This window comes from Bos taurus, chromosome 12 (assembly GCF_002263795.3).
Source record: "Bos taurus isolate L1 Dominette 01449 registration number 42190680 breed Hereford chromosome 12, ARS-UCD2.0, whole genome shotgun sequence".
NCBI classification, from domain to species: Eukaryota; Metazoa; Chordata; class Mammalia; order Artiodactyla; family Bovidae; genus Bos; species Bos taurus.
This window is the reverse complement of record NC_037339.1, coordinates 21,608,373-21,630,810: the sequence shown is the minus strand read 5'-3', so window position 1 is coordinate 21,630,810 and position 22,438 is coordinate 21,608,373. Positions and strand designations below refer to the sequence as shown.

General features: G+C 42.9%; 1 protein-coding gene across 2 annotated transcripts in view; it reads right to left on the bottom strand.

Moving 5' to 3' along the window:
* Positions 1-15,361, bottom strand: part of VPS36 (vacuolar protein sorting 36 homolog) — a 31,872-nt gene extending 16,511 nt beyond the window's left edge. The window contains 4 exon segments of one of the 2 annotated variants that reach the window (NM_001098939.2): positions 1,133-1,247; positions 4,818-4,888; positions 6,242-6,310; positions 15,210-15,361. In NM_001098939.2, coding sequence (NP_001092409.1) covers positions 1,133-1,247; positions 4,818-4,888; positions 6,242-6,310; positions 15,210-15,305 — 351 coding nt within the window. In that variant the 5' untranslated portion in view covers positions 15,306-15,361. 2 annotated transcript variants of the gene reach the window in all.
* Positions 15,362-22,438: the final 7,077 nt, after the last annotated feature.

Here is a 22,438-nt window from a genome sequence, read left to right as displayed (position 1 = left end):
GTCTGCGTTTCCACTGCTGCCCTGCAAATGCGTTCATCAGTACCGCCTTTCAAGATTCCATATATATGTGTTAATACACGATACTGAATCAGGCAGGCTGCACCATCCTCATACACATCATTACTTAACATTTGTTTAGTTGAGAGGTCTGTTCGGTCATTTGTGACAAGCCTAGAATTCTCAGAGACATCAAAGGAAATCAAAGGAAGTTCTTTTCTTGGATCAACTTCAGAAAACACAAAGAAAAAAAAAAAGAAGGAACTGACCTTCTACATAAAGTGAACTATTCTCAACAAAGAGATGAGTGACAATGAAATAAATAGACTGACTTTAAACAATCCTGCATGTGTGGATTGTTTTCGATCCATACTGAAACTGACCCAGTGCCAAGAAAAATACACAACCATTATCCACGAAGGAAGCAGAGAATAATTTGTCTAGTTAAAATATGAGGCCAGATATTAGGGCCAAAACATGCCTATGCTCGTAAAAAAAAAAACAACAACTGTATCTTTCAACTACAGTGAGAATGACTTGAGTTAGTCACTTCAATTTGCTCAGAGCCTGCGGATCGAGAACACTGAGTCAGATGCTATAAAGAAAAAGAACATACATACTTTATGATCCTGGTGGGGAGATAAACACAGGCTTATCAATGTCTAAAGAATATTTACATACCAACTTATTAGCCAGAACGTATAAACCATGATACTGTGGAATAAGAACTTACAACAGTTAGATTGGTATGGAGTTAATAAAGGTAGACTGCCTGGTGTAAGGCTGGTGAACTGTCAGGCACAGAGGAAGTTACACATTTCACTGCATCATCCTCTGTCCCTTCATCCAAACAAATTACAGCACCGAATCCTCACTAGTCACCTAGTGCCACGACTTAGCTCATTTCCAGCCTCCGATCTTTCCTGTTCCCACATCCTCCTGCTTCCTGTTCCCACTGAAACCTAACTTCATATTCTTCACTGATCAGGTTTAAGAGATGATGAAAAGTTCATTGGAAAGTTATGGTGAAAACGGGTATGTTGAGCAATACTGCCTTCCATCCTATAAACAAACAACAACCAGAATTTATACAAAGCCACTTTTCTAGTTCAGTTTTATTCATAAGGAGACTTACCTCAATCTGGCCATGTTCCTTGAAGGAGAGCTTGATGTAGGAGTTCTTACTGCTCTGGAATGGGCCGGGTTCTTTGTTAGAAGCAGCTGGGTGAAGATGAACCACTATTTTGGCACTGAAGAAAAAGCAGATGGAATGTATTGAATTGCCTTTTAAGAATCACTAATTTGGCAGCTTCTTTGGTGGCCCAGTGGCTAAGAATCCACCATGCAACTAAGGGGATACGGGTTTGATCCCTGGTCCGGGAAGACCCCACGTGCCACAGAGCAACTAAGCCCGTGCACCACAACTACTGAGCCTGTGCTCGAGAGCCTGGGAGCACCAACTTCTGAAGCCCACGTGCCCTAGAGCCTGTACTCTGCAACAAGAGAAGCCATCGCAATGAGAAGCCCCCACTCACCCCAGCTAGAGAAAGCCCACATGCAGAAATGGAGACCCAGCGCAGCCAAAAAAAAAAAAAGCCACTAATTCTATTTTTGTAACTTTTAACGTATTTCAGATCACTTAAAAAATTCATGTAGAAACAAAGAACATCCTGAAAGGAATCCTTTTAAAGTCTGTATCAATTCAGTATTAATGAATCTCTCAAAAATTTCTCTACTTAACACGTATATGCTGTGCACCAAAAAAATTAAAGTTACCAGCTCTATAGATTAAATAAAAATGTGGTTTTAGGAAATCAGTTCAAAATAAACTTGCAGAATGTGGGGTGGTTTATGATGCTGGTTGACAATCAGGTTTTCCACCCACAGAGTCATCTCCAAAGGTGACTAGGGGCCGATCATCTCTGCCAAGGCATACGACCATACTCATTTGAAAACAAAATGTGAAAACTTATCTGCGTAAAACTGGCCAGCTGACATTTTATTAAAACTCCATCCAAAACTAACATTCCACAGTGTCATTTTTGGAAAATGCCACTCAGTCAATGACATGATTTAGAGAGATATCCTGCAGCAAAAACAATTCTCAAAACGCTGCTACCCCAGGATCACAAACTGCCATGATCTTTATGACAACTGCTATCTTCTATGCCATTAAAAACACCACTGTATTTGTTCAGTTCTGTGTCTTTTTCCCCCCCACCAGCTCAATAAACAATCTCCTATCAACATGAGCAAAACGAAAAACTCAAAGTATCTTGCGTACCTAGCTTAGACCTTTTTCTCTATGACCACATTATATTGGCTTGGCCACAACGTTCGTTCGAGTTTTCCTATAACATCTTCTAGAAAAACCCAAACAAACTTTTGGGCCAACACAAGGAATATACCGATTACGCAGTATTACTTTGTTTAGACCCATAGAGCTGCCTAAATATCATCCTAAAATTGAACAACCACATGTGGGGCCTCCTTGACGTCACAAACGCTTTGGTTAGTGAACTGGGGCTAGGCGTGGATGGACTCTCCATGGGTTCCTTCTTGGGGACTATCTTTAAGTGAAGTGAGCAAATAAAACCGTGTAAGCAGAATCCCAAGACTGTTTGAAATGAACTGTCAGGGAAACAAACAAACTATGACAATTAGGATCAGTTAGGAGTGAGCATACGCACCATACAACCTTTAAAACTGAAAAAAACCTGGAGCCCTATCAGGACTTTTCAAAGGAAACTCAATGAAAAGCTAAAAGATGATACAAAATGAAGTGTAAACAAAGTAAGCATAAGAGTCATGCTGGAAATTCCCTGCCAGTCTCGAGGTTAGGACCCTGTGCTCTCACTGCTGAGGGACCCAGTTCTTTGATTGCAGGATCTGACTACATGAAAGCTAAAGATAAGCCCAGGTAGGGGAAAAACTCCTTACCAGCAATATTTGTTTGCAAATTGTCCTCAATTACATGTGCGCAACTATATATAAGCCAAAATGTCTTATATACTTGAATAAACAGAAACATTTCAACCTCTGGCTTTAAAATAGGGTGACTACATCTCCTGGTTTGCTTGGGGACAGTCCTGTTTTTTATACTCGCCTGGTCTAATGATAAGTAGGGTCCCCTATTATTCTAATAAATGTCCCAGTTTGGACACTAACTCTTGTGACACTCTATTCAACACTGATGCCTGAAAAGTTGAAGCTGAGAAACTTATGGTCAACTAGAATTAGGAGTAAAGTCAGGCATTTTTCTCAGATGGGTCATTTCTGATCTTAAGTACTGAATGAGAAATGTTATTGTTGTTCGGTCATTAAGTCATGCCAGACTCTTTGTGCCTCCATGGTCTGCACCATGCCAGGCTCCTCTGTCCTCCACCATCTCCCAGAGTTCGCTCAAACTCATGTCCATTGAGTCGGTGATGCTATCTAACCATCTCATCTTGTCCCCTTCTCCTCCTGCCTTCAATCTTTTCCAGCATCAGGGTCTTTTCCAAGGAGTCAGCTCTTCGCATCAGGTGACCATGAGAGATACACAGATGCATAAAAGCAAATGTCGGGGGAGTTCCCTGGTGGTCCAGTGGTTGGGACTCTGTACTTTCACTGCCAGGGGCCTGGGTTCAATCCCTGGTCGAGGAACTAAGATCCTGCAAGCCATGTGTCAGGGCAAAAAAAAGATTCAACTGTCTGAAAATATATTCAGTGACAGCTGACCCACACTTATTTATTATGACCCGAGGATACTACAACAACCTTAGTACTTGATTCATGCTTTAAGAATGACTTCCATTTATCAATGAGTTTAAAGTAGGATAACATCTCTTTGTAAACATAGATATTTTCCCCCACTTTTGAGATATAACTGACATACAATACTAGAAGTTTAAGGTGTGGAGCATAATGATTTGACTTACACACATCATGAAACAATTACCAGAGTAAATTCAGTGAACATCCAATACAAAATTGAAGAAATAGAAAAACAAAAATTTTTTTTCCCTTGTGAGGTGAACTCTTAGGATTTACTCTCGACAACTCTCATATATAGTGCACAGCAGTGGTAATTACATTCATCATGTCGTACATCACACCCCTATTGCTTATTTATCTTATCACTGGAAGTCTGTGCCTTTTGACCACTTTCATCCAGTTTTCCCTTCCCTCCCCGCCCCACCTCTGGCAACCACAAATCTGATCTCTTTTTCCATGAATTTAGTTGTTTTTGAAGTATAACGGACCTCCAACACTATGTTAGTTTGTTACACAACAGACAGGTTTGATGTTTCTATACATTTCAAAACCATCCCATGATAAGTCTAGTTATTATATGAAAGTAGAACTTGCTCAGTGTCCAACTCTTGGTCACCCCATAGACTGTAGTCTGCCAGGTTCTGTCCATGGAATTCTCCAGCAAGAATACTGGAGTGGTTACCATGCCCTTTTCCAGGGATCTTTCCGATCCAAGGATCGAACCCAGGTCTCCCACACTGTAAGCAAACTCCTGAGTAGGAGTCTGCCTATTATATGACACCATACAAAGATATGACCTAATTTTGTACTATATTCCCCACACCGTCCCTTTTATACCCATGACTCAATTATTTTGTTACTGGAAGTTTATGCCTCTTAACCTTCCTCACCCATTTCTCTATTCCCCCAGGACAATACTTTCTCAAGGTAAACACAACCAACAGATTCGCTCACACATAGGCTGTCATGGCCATGACTGACTGGGCAATGACACAACCAAGTTAATGAGGATGGCTTGATGGGAAACGCTTTTGTGCATAAAGACTGTCATATACAGACCTTACCTTTTTCCAATTCCAGCTGCTTGTTCTTCAATGAACACGATTTGGGAAAGAGGAATGGCCATGCAGCATTCCTGGGAGGGAATCAGGAGAAAACAGGATCCATAAGATTCCTCAAAAATCCTTGTTTTATAAATTTATGGGGTGTGTGGCAAGTTGAGAAACTTATGATCAACTAGAAATAGGAATAAAGTTCTATAATGAGTTTTTGTTTCATTATGAATGATTGGCATTGAATAGGTCTAATGATAGCCATATTAGCTTCCTTCCATGATAATAAAAAAAAATTATACCAAGAATAATTTATAAATATATGGCTTGAGGACAGCTATCCCTCCAAAAAAAGATGTCTTTCTTGAATGCTTATTTCTTTAAAAAGAAAGGATTAGGCAAATTACCAGTTCTGAGGTATGCGTTATCAGTAAGGGCAATATTACCACCAAGGGGGAAAAACTGGTTCTTGCAGGGCAAAAAGAGACAGAATTTGCAGTGGTTAGTGACCTTTCCAAGAGCCTCAGTACAATGCGTAGTTTACCTGTAGAACTAAAAGTTCATGGGGTTAGGGGCCATGCTATGTTGCTTCTTTTACAAGACAGAAACTTACACACAGATACACACACACACACTTTCAAGTTAAAGCTCTTTGAGATAAAGATGTCAGGTCTATACATATAACTGAGTCCTCTCCCCCTAGAAATGCAAAAACGGGGCGGGAGGGGGTCTCTCCTCTTGCTGAGTGACCCAGAGGCAGCTCCCCTCAGCATCTAGGTGGAAGCATGTCCTTGGCAGCAGGCGTCCTCCTCCTATTTCTCAACAACAATCAGGGAGACTGGGTTGCTTGAAGGACTGCTGACTGATGGGGACACTCAAATGTGGGGGAGGATCTGATTTGGGCTTAAAATCCAGGAGTCACCACGACTCTCTGTACAGTAATTACCGTCTGTTTCAGGGTTGAATGCTAGACCTTAATTCCTCTATCTGCACCCCATCGATAGAGACTATGGGACACATTCTTCTGACATCTGAAAGCAATAATTTATCGCATCTACTTATAGCTTTGCCAGAAAGAAAAAAATGAAAGAAAAGAAATTAGTGACTTAAAACCTGCTGCTGCTGCTGCTGCTGCTAAGTCACTTCAGTCGTGTCCAACTCTGTGCGACCCCATAGACGGCAACCCACCAGGCTCCCTCGTCCCTGGGATTCTCCAGGCAAGAACACTAGAGTGGGTTGCCATTTCCTTCTCCAATGCAGGAAAGTGAAAAGTGAAAGTGAAGTCGCTCAGTCGTGTCCGACTCTTAGCGACCTCGTGGACTGCAGCCTACCGGGCTCCTCTGTCCATGGGACTTTCCAGGCAAGAGTACTGGAGTGGGGTGCCATTGCCTTCTCCTACTTAAAACCTAGAACTGATGCAAATAATTCAAACTTACATGATTCTTCTGATCTCTCCAAATTAAACGGTGCGTACTAAGAAGGAGGGTCCCAGGATCAAATTTTATCTGGAAAAACAAGATCATCACAAAATGTTAATAACATGTCACACAACATGGTCCAGATTTTATTCCCCATGAACTGCACGATAGTAAGTCAATCACATAAACATTTTAGAATTAAGTTTGTCATAAGTCAAAGAGAAGCAATGCTACACACTTCATAAACCTTGCTAAAATTAGGAAAAAAAATTGCAAACCACCTAGCTATGTAACAGTAGGGGAGTGGCTAAATCAGGAGTGATATATTCATACTATGAAATCCAGGCAGAGATGAAAAAGAATGATGAGGTGGAGCTATATAAACTATCATGAAACTCTAAGACATAGGATGAGTGGGGAAGAAAGCAATCAAAGGATACTGCATACAATGTAATTAGACAAATAGACAGACAGATATAGATATCAATAAACTCCATATTTCTCAAACTACATGTGAGATATATCTATAAATAGACAGATAGATGTGTATATGTACTATGAACACAGATAAATAGTAGAAAAAGGTCTAAATGGGATCCATACTCAATGATCTGTTAATATTATCTTAGAAAAAGTATGAAGGAATGGAAGAAAGAGAAGCAAAGGGCTCTTTTCCAAAACCATATATCTCACTATTGATTGAATTTTTACCATGAGACTGAAGGTGCATAACACTCATATAAATTTTTAAAATGGTTTTTAAATAACAAGAAAATCCAGAAAAAGACACAAACACATGCAAAATGAGTGTGGATGGAGATTCAGTAAATGGTACCAAGACACTTGCATTGCTCAGCAGGGACAAAAAAAAAAAAAAACCAAAGTAGGATTTACACCTAACACAACGTGCCAAAATAAATTCTGGACAGAGTTAAAAAATTGAAAATTTATTACAAAAAAGTATAAAATTATTTGAGTTAAAAATTATAAAAGCACTAGAAAAATCAGAATTTTTAAAATCACATCGGAGGGGAGAAAATCTTTCTAAGAAAAATAGTAAACCCATAAGCATTAGAGGAAAAGATGGAACAATTCACCTACACACACACACACACACACACACACACTCTTCATGGCAAAAATCATCAAGAGCAAAGACGGCAGACTGGAAGAAATAGTTGCAATTCACATCAGAGACAAACATGTACATCTCCTTAATATATAAAATACTCTTACAAATCAGTAAGAAAATATTCTATAATCCATTAGACAAATGGGCAAAGACTATTAACAGAAAGTTCACAGAAAAGGAACTACACGTGCCTCCTAAACACATTAACTGATGGTTAACCTCATTGATGATAAGAAAAAGGCAAATTGAGAGAACACCAGGCTACCCTTTTCACCCATGAGATTGGCAGAGGTTCACAAGTTCGGTAACACTGAGCGGCTGACACGTTGGGAAAATAAGCATTTGCACATATCACTGGAGGGCAGTGTACTGTCATCTGTCAAAAATACAAATACACCAACCCTTTGACTCAATCAATGTCTTTCTAGAAAGGTATCCCACTGATGAATTTGCACATGTGTATATAAGGTTACTCATTGCTGTTTTTTAAAAGCAAAAGATAGGAAACAAATTAAATTCCATCACCAAGGAAATGCACACCCACACAAGGAATGACAACTTAGTCATTAAAAAAGAATGAGGAGACTCTTCATGTATTTGTTGTATCTGATAAAATCTAAGATGCCATTAATTATAAGATACATCTGGCTTCTAGAGTTGTTAAAATGTGTGTGGGGGAGGAGGGGGTTGAGGGGAAATGTACATTTAGAATGAATGAAATACGATAAATTCTCTACATAGATAAGTGAAAAAAGCAAAGTGTCAGAGCTTTGTATGCATAGTATGAATTGACACTTTAAAAGGCAAGAGACTGTATTCTACGTGAACACCTGTGTATAACACAAATGCATAACTCTAGAGTGAAGCGCTGGTGACTTCTGAGCGGGCACTGGGGACAAAGTCTCCTCCTAGAATGGGAGGGACACTTTTAGCTTTTTATTTTTTATCATGGAATCGTGTCATTTATGCAAAACACAAATGTTAAAATGTTTTTAAAAACTAAAATACAATCACAAAAAAAGCCAGCTAGGTCTTTAGGACCAAACCTGTAATCCTCATAATTTGTTACTATGCACTGGAAGTATTTTGCAAAGTCAGACACGACTAAGTGACTAACGAACACATACAAGGTGGGTTCTTGATATACACTGTAAATTATTTAAATAAGCAAATTTTGGAGTTGGAACCCCAAAAGACTGGAAAGCCAAACCTCTCCATTTTTGTTGAAAGCAAGAAATACATTGGAAGCTTCTATTCACTCTAATTGCTAGAGAGTAGAATTGGCCATAGGTAGGACGTGCTCATACCCTTTTGAGGAGCAGTTATTTCAAAAGATACAAGCTTGATCCTATGTATAAAATAGAAACTTAAAGGATTTTAGTAAGGGTCCAGATTATTACCAATAATAATTCTTTTGAGTTTAAAATAATGTGGTTAAAAAATGTATATCAAGTAAATAACCAATTAGAACATTATTATGTATCATTCTTAAGTGAAAATATACATAAATGTACTTATATAGGCACTTGACAATATATTACAAGATACTCTGGATATTAATAAAGTGAAGTCGCTCAGTCGTGTCCGACTCTTTGCAACCCCATGGAGTGTAGCCTACCAGGCTCCTCTGTCCATGGGATTTTCCAACAAGATACTCTTGATATTAATAAAGAAGGAAGCAACACACATAGCTTACACACACACGTGCACAATCACACAGACAGAATGTGCCAAAAGGAAAGGAATACTGATTATCTCAAGCTACTTCTTTCAGCTTACCCATCTTTAACAACTTTATTATTCATCTAATAAGAAAAGACAAAGGAATTTGTTACAGGTATATATGACTTCATGCAACTCTGAAATGTATATAAATTATTTTTTATTAAATCAAACATAAGCAGAAACACTCTTTGTCAGAAGTCCTTTTCTAATACATGGAATTCTCCAGGCAAGAATACTGGAGTAAGGTGCCATTGCCTTCTCCAGGGGATCTTTCCAACCCAGGGATCAAACCTGGGTCTTCTGCATTGCAGGCAGATTCTTGACCATCTGAACCACCAGGGGCTTCTCCTAATACATAACATGAATTTTAAAAAATGATTTTCTAAGAGTAACACTGACTGTATCGCTGCTGCTGCTGCTAAGTCACTTCAGTCGTGTCTGACTCTGTGCCACCCCATAGGCGGCAGCCCACCAGGCTCCCCCGTCCCCGGGATTCTCCAGGCAAGAACACTGGAGTGGGTTGCCATTTCCTTCTCCAATGCAGGAAAGTGAAAAGTGAAAGTGAAGTCGCTCAGTCGTGTCCAACTCTTAGCGACCCCATGGACTGCAGCCCACCAGGCTCCTCCATCCATGCGATTTTCCAGGCAAGAGTCCTGGAGTGGGGTGCCATTGCCTTCTCTGACTGACTATATTACTAATATCTTAACATTAGTGACTTTAAATAATACGGTTAACAAGCATGCGCAGGAAGAAACCTGCACTGCCTGGCTGAAGACACTCTGAGAGAGATTACTCCACCAAGCACTTCAGCACCTCAGAGAAGTAACATCTGAAGTAACACAGACTCATTCCTGGCACTTATTTTGGTCTGGCGATGAATGTTTTGGCTAATGTGGCATACACAAAACCAAACGATTGAGTTCAAGCTATTTTTAAAAAATCTCTTTTTTGCCAATGAGTAAGACTGCCCTTTCCCAGGAGCAAATATTTTGTCAGCTTGAGAGTACCTGATGCCACATTACACAGCATAACTACCTAATAGTCCTGATTAAGAAACTGCACCTCATCTGTCTGAAATCCAAGCATAAGGCTGCGAGTTTTAAGCTGAAGCCAGAGGACGTTTCATTTCTATGGGGTGAACAATGCGCACACGTAATGTGTAAAGCGTTGCTGCCCTCAGTGAAGACATTGTGTAATAATCGTTGGCTTCAGGGATTGCAAGGGATTACGAGCTCAAGCCCACAGACAAGTTTAGGCTGGTTTGTGCTTACCACTCAGAGCTAGAATAATTTCAACTACTTAAAAGTTAGTAGTTAAAATAACTTAGGCATTCACTGAATAAGCTCTTACTGTTTTAACATTTGTCTGTCATAAAAGTAATATGCTGTTGAAAAAAAATTTTTTAAGTCTGAAAACAAAAATGAAATCATTCATAATTAGACAGCCAGGATGTGTGGATATAAACTTAAAATGAGGCCATGATATTTATAATTTTATAACTTGCTTTTTTCACTTAGCAGCCTATTGTTAGTCATTCCTCAAGCTGGTTAGGGCATGTCATACTTAATTAACCAAGCCCCATAGTGGACATTCAGATTGCTTCCAATTTTTCCCTATATTGCAGAATAATCAGATCAGATCAGTCGCTCAGTCGTGTCCGACTCTTTGCGACCCCATGAATTGCAGCACGCCAGGCCTCCCTGTCCATCACCAACTCCCAGAGTTCACTCAGACTCACGTCCATCGAGTCTGTGATGCCATCCAGCCATCTCATCCTCTGTCGTCCCCTTCTCCTCCTGCCCCCAATCCCTCCCAGCATATATACGCTATGTGCTGTGTAAGTTGCTTCAGTCGAGTCTGACTCTTTGTGACCCCGTGGACTGTAGCCCATCAGGCTCCTCTGTCCATGGGATTCTCCAGGCAAGAATACTGGAGTGGATTGCCATGCCCTCCTCCAGGGGAACTTCCCAACCCAGGGATTGAACTCTTGTCTCTTATGTCTCCTGCATTGGCAGGTGGGTTCTTAACCACTAGCACCACCTGGGAAGCCTATGTATATCTATACATAGAGAGAGATATGTCTCTATATATACATATAATATTGCTGACATGCACATATGCATTCATTATAGTTTTTATAGTTTTATGTGTCCCTGACTATTTCCCAAGGGTAAATTCCTAAAATTTAGGAAGATCAAACCAGTCAATCCTGAAGGAAACCAGTTCTGAATATTCACTGGAAGGACTGATGCTGAAGCTGAAACTCCAATACTTTGGCCACCTGATGCAAAGAACTGACTCATTGGAAAAGACCCTGATGCTGGGAAAGACTGAACGCAGGAGGACAAGAGGATGACAGAGGATGAGATGGTTGGCATCACTGACTTGAAGGACATGAGTTTGAGCAAATTTCAGGAGTTGGTGATGGACAGAGAAGCCTGGCATGCTGTAGCCCATGGGGTAGCAAAGAGTCGGACACAACTGAGCAACTGAACTAACCTGAAATTCCTAAAAAGTGAAACAGCCAACTTAAGAAAATACATTTTCTAAATCTTCTAGTATAAGCTAGCAACTTGACACTTTACACACCACTAACCTTCTTACATTACTTTTTAAATTAGCTGAGGCTAACAGACGCTTCTGTGAATTGAAACAAATGACCTGTCTACAATGCTTACGAAAACACATTATCCGGTCATAAGGGGCCCATGAAAACTGTGCCTGTATAAACAAGCAAAAGGCACCTGGGCGGTGGAAAGAGCACTGGTCTGGCTCCACCATTACCAACTGTGTGACCCTGCACAGGTTGCAGTTTTCTCAACCACCCACTGAAGGTCTCGGCGTCCTCATTTTCAGAGGATACGCTGTTTCATAAACAAATTGCATGTGGAAGATACACATTACACGACAGAAAGGGGCTGGCACTGGTGACTGCTGTGTTTCTCAAGCACTCCAGCACTGGGAACAAAGCACAGGCTCTGGGAATCTGATCAGCAGAGATTTAACCCCTGGCTCTGTGGTAACCCAGGTTCAATCCCTGGGCCGGGAAGATCCCCTGGAGAAGGAAATGGCAACCCACTCCAGTATTCTTGCCTGGGAAATCCCATGGACAGAAGAGCCTGGCCACTTATAGTCCATAGGGTCTCAAAGAGCTGGACTCAACTGAGCACACACGCTTCTGGTAATCTACTTCAGTGGATCTTAGGCAAATTATGTTACCTCTGAGAGTTCTCTTCTCATTCAGTAAAATAGTCACCTCATATGCCCATTGAGATGATTAAATTATGAAAAGCTTCTGGCACATAGTAGGTACTATGTCTATTCAAGGTGTGCTTGCTTTAATGTATTTCACACTCACAAAGAGCCAGAAGACACAAGGTTGAAGAGAGAGCACCCACTGGTCTTAGCCCTGCGCCCACTGGCTGGAGGAATGGGTTGAGTGCAAAGCTGAGAAGGCTGGGAGGTCTGCACTGCGGTGCTGAGACGAGGGGGCAAGTGAGAGATTCTGAAAGGGCTCCTGCTCACATATGGAAGCTGATGTGCAGCTTCCTGGAGGCCTCATACCACGGGCCATGTGGACACCTTCCAGCAGAGCGAGGAAGCCAGGACACAAGACTGCCCCTGGGACTCAGTTTGGCCTCAGGTGACACTCGAGAAGGCTCAGCCAGTGACTGAGTAGATCTGGCCTGGGGACCACAGTGCCTTAGAGCTCAGCCCTCCCGCAGCACCCTCAACTTGCAGAACAGTCAAGAATTCTTGACTAACAACAAGGACCTACTGTATAGCACAGAGAACTATGTATCTCGTAATAACTTCATTGGAAAAGACCCTGATGCTGGGAAAGATTGAGGGCAGGAGGAGAAGAGGGCGACAGAGGATGAGATGGGTGGATGGCATCATCAACTCAATGGATATGAATTTGAGCAAACTCTGGGAGATGGTGAAGGACAGGGAGGCCTTGAAGGCTGCAGTCCATGGGGTCACAAAGAGTCTGACATGACTGAGCAACTGAACAACAACAAATAACCTGTAGTATAACAACTGAATCACTTTGCAGCACACCTGAAACTGACACAGAATTGTAAATTAACTATACTTCAGTAAGAAGAATTGGTTATTTAAAATAATAATAATAATAATTGACTTAAAAGGCTCAACTAAATTTTTCCCATAACTTTTTTCTTAATCCTGATACCTGTATCTACTTGTCCCAAAAACAAGCAGAAATATAAAAAAAGGAAAAACTAAAACTTGCTGATTCAGCAATGGTTTTTTTTTATATCCAACTACTAATAGTTTTGATTTTTTATTGTTTTAAAGATATTATAGTTATATTGTGTGTTAGCCAAGATGTCTCTAATTTGCATATTGGAATTACAGTAGAACAACACTGTGGTGATCTGCAAAAGCAAGACTGCTATCAGAGGGTGACTTTGGAGCTGTGTTTGAAGACCAGTTGTTTGGGGAAGTTCCAATCCCCTGAGGAAAGGGACGTTGATTAAGCTTCCCAGTCACCACAGTTCTATACTGTGGTGGTACCTCCGTTTACAAAAACAAAGACATTTAGCTAATCATGCCAAGCAAAAGATGCAAACCCAATTTGTAATCAAGTTCATAAAAATACTGAAGCAGTAAAAAGAGCTGTTGTTTAGTTCCATACCCCGTGTCCGCCTCTTCGACCCCAGGGACTGTAGCCTGCCAGGCTCCTCTGTCCATGGGATCCTCCAGGCAAGAATACTGAAGAGGGTAGGCATTCCCTTCTCTGGAGGAATCTTCCTGACCCAGGAATTGAACCCGTGTTTCCTGCCTTGGCAGGCGGATTCTTAACCAGCTGAGCCACGGAGGAAAGCCAGGAAACAGAGTTTCTGCTGCTGCTAAGTCGCTTCAGTCGTGTCCGACTCTGTGCGACCCCATAGACGGCAGCCCACCAGGCTCCCCCGTCCCTGGGATTCTCCAGGCAAGAACACTGGAGTGGGTTGCCATTTCCTTCTCCAATGCATGAAAGTGAAAAGTGAAAGTGAAGTCGCTTAGTCATGTCCGACTCTTAACGACCCCATGGACGGCAGCCCACTAGGCTCCTCCGTCCATGGGATTTTCCAGGCAAGAGTACTGGAGTGGGGTGCCATTGCCTTCTCCGAAACAGAGTTTCTAAGTCCAAACAAAAAAAAAGGGAATCTCGACCCAATAATAAAAACATGCAAAAATGCCCTCGAGGAGGCAGGGCACCGGGGTCCCCAGGCGTATCAGCGGTGCCTCGGGTGGCTGAGTTAAGCCCCGCCCTGGAAGGAAGGAGGCCTCAAGCTACTCTCTCCAGTACAGACAGGAAAAGCTCTGGGTCAGGCAACGAGTTCCAAAGTACAGGAGGAAGTTTCTCTCTAAGGAAACTACAAGGAAGGAGAAGGTAGCAAGAGAAAAGTTCTGGAAACTAAAAATGCTGATAAGCAATTTCCGCTCCCCCCCCCCCCCAATTCCAGCTCATACATTTCATTCAGAACAGAATGATCGTTCGTAGTATGACGGTAGTCTCCAGTGAACGTTAACGTGTCCGTGAAACACAGGTAGTATTTCTCCCTGCCATCTGCAACACACCTCTTTATGGTTTACGCTTGGATTACCAGGCACGGCCTGTTCCATCACTCGACAAACAATCAAACCTCCTTTCCAACGTCTCTCCCGGACCAAGAGCAATCAACAACACACACACAGCCTCTGGCCGAGGCGTCCCAGGAGATGCGGGCTTTTCTCTTCGGAAATCCTTTCGGTTCGCCCCGCTCCCGCTCCGGCCAGGACCGCCCTGTCCCCCGGGCTCCCCCAGGTCCCGGCGCCCGAAGCCACGCCCGGTTCGGGAGCTCAGGACCCGGCGGCCTCGGGACAAAGGCGGAACCGGCCTGCCCGGCGCGATCGGGGGCGAGGACTCGGGGTTCCCTGCCCGCGTCCGTGCCGCCCGCAGCGGGGGTCTCTGCCCGGGCTGGGAGCGGGGCGCCGTCCGCGCGCTCCCCGCGGGAGCCGTTCCCGAGTCGGGCCAGAGCCCGGCGCCGGGCGGGCGTGGACAGCGGGGGCGGCGCCTGTTGGCGAGGCCAGCTGGGGAGCTGGGGTCGCGGAGCGAGGCCCGGCCGGCCGCCGCCCTACCTTCTCCTCGCCGTCGTAGATGCGCACCCCCCGCTGCTGGATCACCAGCGTCTCGTTAATCTCCAGGAGGCCGCTGGTCCACACGAAGCGGTCCATGGCCGCCGCCTGGCCGGCCTCCGCCGCTTGCCCGCGCTGGCGCTCCGGGACGGCGAGCCGAGCCGCCGGGCAGCCTGCGGCGCCCCCTGGCGGCGGGCGGGGCGGAGGCCGGCAGGGAGGGAGATGTCTGACCTCGGAGCCCTGCGGAGCGCGCGCGGCCCCGGGGCGCCCGGGGACGTGGAGATGTGCTTGATGCGCCCTCTAGCGGTCCATCGGACACAGTCCCGATGAGGACGTCCACCCCATCCTTTGTCCTTGTTGTTCAGTCGCTCAGTCATGTCGGACTCTTTGCGACCCCATGGACTGCAGCACACCAGGCTTCCCTGTCCTTCACCATCTCCCGGAGCTTACTCAAACTCGTGTCCATCGAGTCGGTGATGCCATCCAACCATCTCGTCCTCTGTCGTCCCCTTCTCCTCCTGCCTTCAATGTCTCCCAGCATCAGGGTCTTTTCTAATGAGTCAGCTCTTCGGCTCTTCGCAGCCAGTGGCCAAGGTATTGGAGCTTCAGCTTCAGTCCTTCCAATGAATATTCAGGATTGATTTCCTTTAGGATTGATTGGTTTGATCTCCTTGCAGTCCGGAGGACTCTCAAGAGTCTTTGTCCTCAGCTGCAAACCCAGAGATTGCAAGAGACTTTTAGGGAGCCCAGAACGCAGCTTGGACTTCCCGATTGTACACTATTCCTGCATATTTGTGCCCTTTTCTTGTCACTTCCCAGCATGCTGCCCTGTTCATTAAAGCCTGTCATTGATAACTTTTTTCCCAGATGAATATTTATGATCTGATTTGTTTTCACACAGCTTCAATCAATCAGATCAGTCGCTCAGTCGTGTCCGACTCCCTGCGACCCCATGTATCGCAGCACGCCAGGCCTCCCTGTCCATCACCAACTCCCGGAGTTCACCCAGACTCACGTCCATCGAGTCAGTGATGCCATCCAGCCATCTCATCCTCTGTCGTCCCCTTCTCCTCCTGCCCCCAATCCCTCCCAGCATCAGTCTTTTCCAATGAGTCAACTCTTCGCATGAGGTGGCCAAAGTACTGGAGTTTCAGCTTTAGCATCGTTCCCTACAAAGAAATCCCAGGGCTGATCTCCTTCAGAATGGACTGGCTGGATCTCCTTGCAGTCCAAGGGACTCAAGAGTCCTCTCCAACCCCACAGTTCAAAAGCATCAATTCTTCGGTGCTCAGCCTTCTTCACAGTCCAACTCTCACATGCATACATGACCAAAGAAAAACCATAGCCTTGACTAGATGAACCTTTGTTGGCAAAATAATGTCTCTGCTTTTCAATATGCTATCTAGGTTGGTCATAACTTTCCTTCCAAGGAGTAAGCGTCTTTTAATTTCATGGCTGCAGTCACCATCTGCAGTGATTTTGGAGCCCAAAAAGATAAAGTCTGACACTGTTTCCACTGTTTCCCCATCTATTTCCCATGAAGTGGTGGGACCAGATGCCATGATCTTTGTTTTCTGAATGTTGAGCTTTAAGCCAACTTTTTCACTCTCCACTTTCACTTTCATCAAGAAGCTTTTGAGTTCCTCTTCACTTTCTGCCATAAGGGTGGTATCATCTGCATATCTGAGGTTATTGATATTTCTCCCAGCAATCTTGATTCCAGCTTGTGTTTCTTCCAGTCCAGCGTTTCTCATGATGTACTCTGCATAGAAGTTAAATAAGCAGGGTGACAATATACAGCCTTGACATACTCCTTTTCCTGTTTGGAACCAGTCTGTTGTTTCATGTCCAGTTCTAACTGTTGCTTCCTGACCTGCATACAAATTTCTCAAGAGGCAGGTCAGGTGGTCTGGTATTCCCATCTCTTTCAGAATTTTCCACAGTTTATTGTGATCCACACAGTCAAAGGCTTTGGCATAGTCAATAAGGCAGAAATAGATGTTTTTCTGGAACTCTCTTGCTTTTTCCATGATCCAGTGGATGTTGGCAATTTGATCTCTGGTTCCTCTGCCTTTTCTAAAACCAGCTTGAACATCAGGAAGTTCACGGTTCACATACTGCTGAAGCCTGGCTTGGAGAATTTTGAGCATTACTTTACTAGCGTGTGAGATGAGTGCAATTGTGAGGTAGTTTGAGCATTCTTTGGCATTGCCTTTCTTTGGGATTGGAATGAAAACTGACCTTTTCCAGTTCAATCAATATGTAAGTACTATTTTGTAAAAAAAAAAAAAAAAGGTACTATTTTGTGCCCCACTTTTTTTCCAATTAAAATCCTTTTCATTTAAACATTTCCAGTATTGACACAGACTTCACAAATTTACTCTAGACAGTATTTCAGGATTATATCGATCTATGATAATTTACCTGTGGGTGGGTCTCTGCAAACCAGTCCCTGACTGCCACTCCCACCTGCTGGGCCTTGGCTGCTGTCCTTTTCATTTCTCTATCTTGCATTAAAAATGAAGCACCTGCATTTCTACTTCTACAACTGATATGTATTTCCCCCTTTAGGATTATTTTCTTAGAGTGTCTTCCCAAAGTAGGAGGACTGCTTTTAAGAGTTTGAACCCATGTTTCGCAAAGCTGCTACATATTGGGAACTTATTGAGGCAGGCCGTAGTGCCACCAGCAAATTGTTCTTCATCCAAGCCAAGTTACCCTGGCTACATTAGATGTTTTTGTTATTTTTTTGCCACTTGACCATTATTATTTTAATTAATTTACTTTAATTGGAGGATAATTACAATATTGTGTTGGTTTTAGCCATATATCAACATGAATTGGCCAAAGGTATAGATGGGTCCCCGACATCCTGAACCCGCCTCCCACCTTCCTCCCCTCTATTCTTTTTTCTTGTTTTCACTTACCAATGAGACAATTTCTCAATACCTTTTAATCAAAAGAAGATCTTTGTCCTGAAGAGTGGCTAACACTGTGGACAACTCCTGCTCAAGAGCTGGGGAATATTCATTTACAGCGAAGCATACAGGTCAGGGGAGGAAGGGGTGTGGAGAAAGAGATGGAGAAGGAGCTGCTTGCTGGTGAGGTAGGGAGACAACCAGGAGGGTGTGGGGTTCTGGAAGCCAAGAGAAGAGGGGGTACTGTGAGGAGGAAAGCTGGGCTGTGACAATTCTGCTGATGGGGCAGGTGCTGGGGGACTGATCCCTGCTTTTCTCATGTGGACATTTTGGTGGCCTTGGCAGGAGTGGTCCAATGGGGTGGTGGAAGAAAAAATCTTCATGATCTGATTTTAAAAGAGAAAAAGAGCAGTGGACTTATAGACAGGGAGCATAGATGTTCCTTTTGAGGAATTTTGCTGCCAAGGAAAGCAAAGAAATGGGTTGGTTTCTTTGCTCAAAAACAGAAGAGGAAGTGAGATTGTGTGAGAGTTGGGCTGGTTTTTGTTGTTGTTGTTATTCTTTTGGCCTGGCCTTGCGCCATGTGGGATCTTAGGTCCCTAATGGGGAATCGAACCTCTGCCCCTGCAGTGCCGCACAGAGTCCTAACCACTGGACTGCCAGGGAATTCCCAGAGTCCAGATCATTTCTTGATGCCCTTCCCAGTGATAAATTCTATGATCTGAGTTTCTGGAAGATACAGTTTGGATCACTACAACAAAATGCTTTATCCTACTTGGAAATTTCAACATGGGAAAGGACTGCCTCTGAAATCATCGATTTCTTTTCCAGGCTGTACGTGAGCATCGGCTACTGGAGACCCTAAGAGTGACACAAACTCAGATTGAACATCTGCGAGTCTCATAAAAGATGATTTTCAGAGCCCTATGCAAATGAATGTGAAAACTTGATTGCAGTGGGTGCTGGGACACCGTGAACATTCAAATTAACCCCAGAAAAGGATTTTTAAAGCCTAAAATTGAGAAAGTTATCAAAGAAAGTTATCAAAGAGTTACCAAAAAAAGAAAACCAGAAAACACTTCAGGTCCAAACAGATTCACAGGTGAATTCTTTAAAACCTTGACAGAAAAAAATAAATCTTTTAGCAGTTAAAGTTTTCCAGAGCATAAAAAAGGAAAGTTTTCAAATTCTGTTTGTGAAGCCAGAGAAACACTAATCCCAAAACTCAACAAAAATACCACATTAAAAAACAGTCACATTAGTATGAATGCAAAAGTATATATTAAAATATTAATAGCAAAAATAAGTAAACAGAATAATAAAAGAGTGACAGTGCAATTCAAGTGCGGTTTATCCAAGGAGTAACAAATACAGTTCAGTATTAGGAAACCTATTATCAAAATTTAACCCATTGAATATGTGTATATATATGGCTGGGGCTTCCCACGTGGCGGTAGTGGTAAAGAACCTGCCTCCCAGTGCAGGAGACACAGAGACTCGGGTTCGATCCCTGGGTTGGGAAGATCCGCTGGAGTAGGAAGTGGCAACCCACTCCAGTATTCTTGCCTGGAGAATCCCATGGACAGAGGAGCCTGGTGGGCTATAGCCCAGGGGCCCCAAAGAATCAGACACAACCGAGTGACTGAGCACACACAGCACATATATATGGCTGAGTCCCTTCACCTGAAACTATCACAAAATTGTTAAATGTCTATACTTCAAAATAAAAAGTTCTTAAAGAAGAGTTAACAGACAAAAAATTTAACCCACTGATAGATCACAGAAGAAAATCAAATGATCACCAAAGAATCATAAAAGACATTTGATGCAATTCAACATTGAGATGCTTGTCCAAAAATGCAGTTGAGCACAATTTCCTTCCTTTCTTCCTCTCTTTTGGGTTCTTGTATTTATTTAGGTATAATTTATATGCAATAAAACTTACCAGTTTTTAAATATGCAATCTGATGAGTTTTAACTACCAATACATATATATGTATGTGTGTGTGTGTAGACATTATGTAGAGAATATTACCATCACAACAGAAAGTTTCCTTGGATCCCTTTGTATTCGGATCCCCCCACACATACTTCCTGACATCTAAGAATCACTGATCTGCTTTTTATCACTATTGTCTTACCTTTTCTAGCATTTCATATAAATAAAATTATAAGGTCTGTAGTCCTTTGTATCTGACTTCTTAAACATAATGTCATGTTTTTGAGATGCATCCATTGTCAGATAGAAAATACATATTGGTCTCTGCCCCAGGTACCTGGCATAGAACTGAAACCCTAGTAAATTCCATAGTGATGACAGCAGTAGGAGTATATCTTGTTCTAATGAGATGACTCCAGGTGGGCTCCTGGATGGTTCCTGAATGAGGGCTGATCACCAGAAAGACTGAGCCATGAATAAAAGCTTGAAAATTTCAGCCCTTCTACTTAGTCTCAAAACGTTTCCATGACTTCAAAGTAAAGCCCCTAACCTGTTGTCTGTCCTAACTTTCCTCTGACCCCAGTTTTTGGCAGCCCCCAGTCTGGGTTATGTCTCTTTGCGACCCCCTGGACAGTAGCCCGCCAGGCTTCTCTATCCATGAAATTCTCCAGGCAAGAATACTGGAGTGGGTAGCCATTTCCTTCTTCAGGGGATCTGCCCAACCCAGGGATCAAACCCTGGTTTCCTGCATTGCAGGCAGATTCTTTACCATCTGAGCCACCAGGGAAGCCCTATGGCTCTATGGATTTATCTGTTCCGGATATTTTATGTAAATGGAATCATACCAAGTATGTGACCTTTTGTGGCTAGCTTCTTTCATTTACCATAATGCTTTGGAAGGTCAAGTCACTTTTTAACTGTTCTATTTTGTTAAACTGTTTTATGTCACTTAATGGGAATCCCTGGTGACCCAACCTCTCTGGTGAAACTTTAGTAAATAATCAGCAATACTCACAGTAATATCTAAACAGCAGTGATGTCTTTGGGCTGGTGATGGTGCTGTTTGACTGTTGGTACTCCCAAAGATGGCCTTAAGTGTAGGCAAATTTACACTAAAAATGGGATATTTCATCGAGAAAAATTAAAACTACACAATATCCCAAACTAACTAAGGACAGAAATGGTATGGACCTAAAAGAAGCAGAAGATATTAAGAAGAGGTGGCAAGAATATACAGAAGAACTGTACAAAAAAGATCTTCACGACCCAGATAATAACGATGATGTGATCACTGACCTAGAGTCAGACATCCTGGAATGTGAAGTCAAGTGGGCCTTAGAAAGCATCACTATGAACAAAGCTAGTGGAGGTGATGGGATTCCAGTTGAGCTTTTTCAAATTCTGAAAGACGATGCTGTGAAAGTGCTGCACTCAATATGCCAGCACATTTGGAAAACTCAGCAGTGGCCACAGGACTGGAAAAGGTCAGTTTTCATTCCAATCCCAAAGAAAGGCAATGCCAAAGAATGCTCCAAGTACCGCACAATTGCACTCATCTCACACGCTAGTAAAGTAATGCTCAAAATTCTCCAAGCCAGGCTTCGGCAACACGTGAATCGTGAACTTCCAGATGTTCAAGCTGGTTTTAGAAAAGGCAGAGGAACCAGAGATCAAATTGCCAAAATCCGCTGGATCATGGAAAAAGCAAGAGAGTTCCAGAAAAACATCTACTTCTGCTTTATTGACTATGCCAAAGCCTTTGACTGTGTGGATCACAATAAACTGTGGAAAATTCTGAAAGAGATGGGCACACCAGACCACCTGACCTGCCTCTTGAGAAACCTATATGCAGGTCAGGAAGCAACAGTTAGAACTGGACATGAAACAACAGACTGGTTCCAAATAGGAAAAGGAGTACGTCAAGGCAGTATATTGTCACCCTGCTTATTTAACTTCTATTCAGAGTCCATCATGAGAAACGCTAGGCTGGAAGAAACACAAGCTGGAATCAAGATTGCCAGGAAAAATATCTATAACCTCAGATATGCAAATGACACCACCCTTATGGCAGAAAGTGAAGAGGAACTCAAAAGCCTCTTGATGAAAGTGAAAGTGGAGAGTGAAAAAGTTGGCTTAAAGCTCAACATTCAGAAAACAAAGATCATGGCATGTCGTCCCATCACTTCATGGGAAATAGATGGGGAAACAGTGGAAACAGTGTCAGACTTTATTTTTCTGGGCTCCAAAATCGCTGCAGATGGTGATTGCAGCCATGAAATTAAAAGACGCTTACTCCTTGGAAGGAAAGTTATGACCAACCTAGATAGCATATTGAAAAGCAGAGACATTACTTTGCCAACAAAGGTTCGTCTAGT